This window comes from Bidens hawaiensis, unplaced genomic scaffold (assembly GCF_021521415.1).
Source record: "Bidens hawaiensis isolate Kalapana, Puna unplaced genomic scaffold, B.hawaiensis_p1.1 tig00021201_1, whole genome shotgun sequence".
Classification (NCBI taxonomy): domain Eukaryota; kingdom Viridiplantae; phylum Streptophyta; class Magnoliopsida; order Asterales; family Asteraceae; genus Bidens; species Bidens hawaiensis.
Window position 1 is genome coordinate 13,636 of NW_027493285.1, and position 3,377 is coordinate 17,012.

Genomic DNA, 3,377 nt, shown 5'->3' on the forward strand with positions numbered 1-3,377 from the left:
AGATAATTTATACCAGATCCCAATAGTATAGTATGATTTTGATGGTTTAGGATTTATTACAAATTGTTGATAATAATTTACTCAATTATGAGATTCTAAGTTTTCTAGATATTATTATGTTTGTGTTCAACTGTACATATTGTTGTATTATATGATAGAGAGACTTGTTTATACTAAAAAACAAATTTAAAGTATTTCCATTTAGAAGCAAAATTTGGTTATATATATATATATATAATCTTGATTTTTGGAATCTGGACTGCATTTGCAGTGAGTGAGCAAGTGAAGAAAGACACTGCTTTGTATTAACTTTGACCGGTGTTGACCGTTGGAATCGGTTGAGGCTTAGGCGTTTGCCGATGGGCAGCTGTAAAGAAACGAAGACTTGTAAACCCGAAAAGTCATCTTCGCCTCCTCCCGTACCCGTAAGATCAAAAAACTTGTTCATGTTTTTTGATTTATCAAGATATATGAAATTATTATATATTTATTAATTATTACGCGTATGGAAATTTATTTTAATTGTGGCAGGAGCATCCACAGGCCGGTGTTCATGCGTATCCCGATTGGGCAACCATGCAGGTTTGGTTAATAATTAGTTACACATGGCGTACAGGAACTTGATCGGTTAATTAAATCAAATCTAAATTAATATCATTTGCGCAGGCTTATTATGGGCCTCGGATGGCGGTGCCACCGTATTATAACTCAGCTGTTGCATCTGGTCATGCTCCTCCACCCTATATGTGGGGTCCACCACAGGTACCGTACGCGTATTTTACAGCATTGAAACATATCATGGTGGTCAACTCATCGTCGTGCTGACTTTTATTTCAGCATATGATGCCGCCGCCTTATGCTGCAATGTATCCACACGGAGGTGTTTATCCGCATCCTGGAGTTCTTATTGTAAGTCCTCATAACATTTTTATTTCTTTATATCATTAATGATTAAACTGTATATTAAATTTAGTTTTTGTCATATTTGGAATGATGCAGGCTAGTCCGGTGTGCGTTGATTCTCCCGCCAAGTCATCGGGAAATAACTCTGACCGTGGCTTGATGAAGAAGTTGAAAGGATTTGACGGGCTGGCGATGTCTATAGGAAATGGAAATGATAATGGAATCTCTCACAGGTATCAACACTTCTCTCGGTCAATATTATTTATCGTTTTGATAAAACGCTGATTTGTTTTTGTAACACGTTTTCGACAGTGGGGAGACCGAAGGATCTAGCGAAGGAAGTGATGGCAATACGACAGAGGGGGGTCAAAATAATAGGAAAAGAAGCTGTGACGGATCACCTAAAGCTCGTAAGATCACTGAGCTATAAATATTTTTCACTGAAAAAGTTGTTCTTTTAGAAGTTGATCAATGACTAACTTACTTTGCGTATATTACACCAACAGCTGAAGCTGCCAAAACTGAACCACTAAGTGGCCAATTTTTTTCTACCGAACCAAACAATGCTACCAAGAAACCGACTGTACTAACTGTATCCCCGTATAAAGCTTCTGATACCGAGCAGAAAAAATCTCCTAGTGTGATGGCATCTGCTACACTATCAATGATGCCGAGTGAAGCGCTGCTACAGGTCTGTTTCGTTATTTCATTTTATGTTTATTTGGTGAAAATGTTTATCTTTTGTTTTTGAATATAAATTTTACGCGTCTTTTATCTAAAATTCGTGATAGAATGAGCGAGAACTTAAAAGGGAAAGGAGAAAACAGTCGAACCGAGAATCCGCCAGGCGGTCTAGATTAAGGAAACAGGTAAAACTAAAATAATTAAAATATATTTAAAAAATTTGGGGAAATAAGTTTAGTAAATGTTTGAACTTGTGATGATCCAGGCGGAAGCCGAAGAACTTGCTATTAAAGTTGAAGCCCTCACTAATGAAAACTTGAACCTCAAATCCGAGATTAACCGATTAACTGACACATCAGAGAAACTGAAGCTTCAAAATACCAAACTAATGGTAAGACCAATAAATAAATAAATAAATTAATTAATAATAATAATAATATATGCATTGTTGTTCTATCACAGGAAAAACTTAAAACCGCACAGCAAGAGCACGATACTGACGACCCGATACCCGACCCGAAAGGGTCGACTCTCAGCACAGCTAACCTCCTCTCTCGGGTCAATAACGGGCCAAGTTCACCTTCTGGTGGAGAAGGTGAAGTGTATGAAAGTAACAATAACCAAAAGTCTGGTGCAAAGCTGCGTCAACTGCTGGACGCGAGCCCACGGGCTGATGCTGTTGCTGCAGGCTGATTATTAATCCAATAACCAACCTGGGCCAGCCCGGCCCGAGTAAAGTATTCTGTTTGTTTACTTTGAAATTTATAAAACTAATTATGTGATTTTGGCGTCGTTTTGAAGCTGGAATTACCGCTAACGCTAGTAGATAGTGGGAATAGGATTGTGATGATAAGATAAAAGAAACCGAGATTTTTAGACTCTTGTCCGGTTGTGCTTTGTGGCGAACATGAAACGGGTTTTCAATTTCGTGGTTCGCTTCGACATTAGCCACCGACGGTTTATCGTTTTAACTATCAAGAGGTGAGAATATTGATGGGTGTTTAGGTATTGTCATGTAACATATATTATATATATGTTTTGTGTGATATATGGAACATGTAATGTAACATATTGGATGGTTGGTGACTACAATTTTTATTCAATGTTGGTTTGCATAATATTATTGGTGTTTGTCATTTGTAGTAGGTTTGGAAATGCATTTTATAGCATACTTTCATTGTTAAATATTATTTCACTTGGATAAATTCTTTTAATTCATTTTTATAGCAAATTTTGAAAACCATGTAGATTTTTAAAAAAATATTTCCGGATTAAATTTCGATAACTTTGATCTTTTGATATTTCACATCGATCTGTTTGACCAGACGTATTTTGGCTAGACCCCGTTTTGGTCCAAACCAAATTGGATATGTTTTGAGTTCGGTCTGTCCTACCCTAAACTTGTTTTAATCCGTTACCACTCCCGTTTTGTCATAAATTTAGGTTACACTTAAATGATTAAGGATGTGAGGTTGATGCCAAATGATATGTACATGCGGTATTCAAATTCGTCGTTCATTAATTTTTAAGTTTCTCGTGGGAAGACAAGTGATGGAGCTAGGAGTTTTTACAGATCTAGGATTCATAACTGACTTTAGGGTCGTATTAAGTTCGATCGGATTTTAAAGGGGTATTTGTCACTTTTTCTAGCAATCGAGTTCGAGCCGGAGGCCTTGTTAGGTGTGGAATTTTGATCGACCGTTAGGTAGCGATAGTGAACAACAGAACAAGCGTTGGCACTCAATTCTAAATTAATTGATATTATTAAAATGGGTTATAAAATCACACTG

At 36.9% G+C, this 3,377-nt stretch overlaps 1 protein-coding gene across 1 annotated transcript; it reads left to right on the forward strand.

Moving 5' to 3' along the window:
• The first annotated feature begins 526 nt into the window (after window positions 1–526).
• LOC143563025 (common plant regulatory factor 1-like) lies at window positions 527–2,677 on the forward strand. Its single transcript, XM_077050669.1, has 9 exons — window positions 527–582; window positions 667–762; window positions 838–909; window positions 1,000–1,136; window positions 1,216–1,313; window positions 1,410–1,594; window positions 1,695–1,772; window positions 1,853–1,978; window positions 2,050–2,677. Exons 1-9 carry the CDS (start codon window positions 577–579, stop codon window positions 2,278–2,280), a joined length of 1,029 nt encoding a protein of 342 aa, XP_076906784.1. The 5' UTR covers window positions 527–576; the 3' UTR covers window positions 2,281–2,677.
• Window positions 2,678–3,377: the final 700 nt, after the last annotated feature.

Excerpts from the sequence above, each read along its gene's own strand:
- LOC143563025 (XM_077050669.1), top strand. Across the intron at positions 763-837 it reads ATATGTGGGGTCCACCACAG|CATATGATGCCGCCGCCTTA; the intron begins GTACCGTACGCG and ends CTTTTATTTCAG. Across the intron at positions 910-999 it reads CGCATCCTGGAGTTCTTATT|GCTAGTCCGGTGTGCGTTGA; the intron begins GTAAGTCCTCAT and ends GGAATGATGCAG.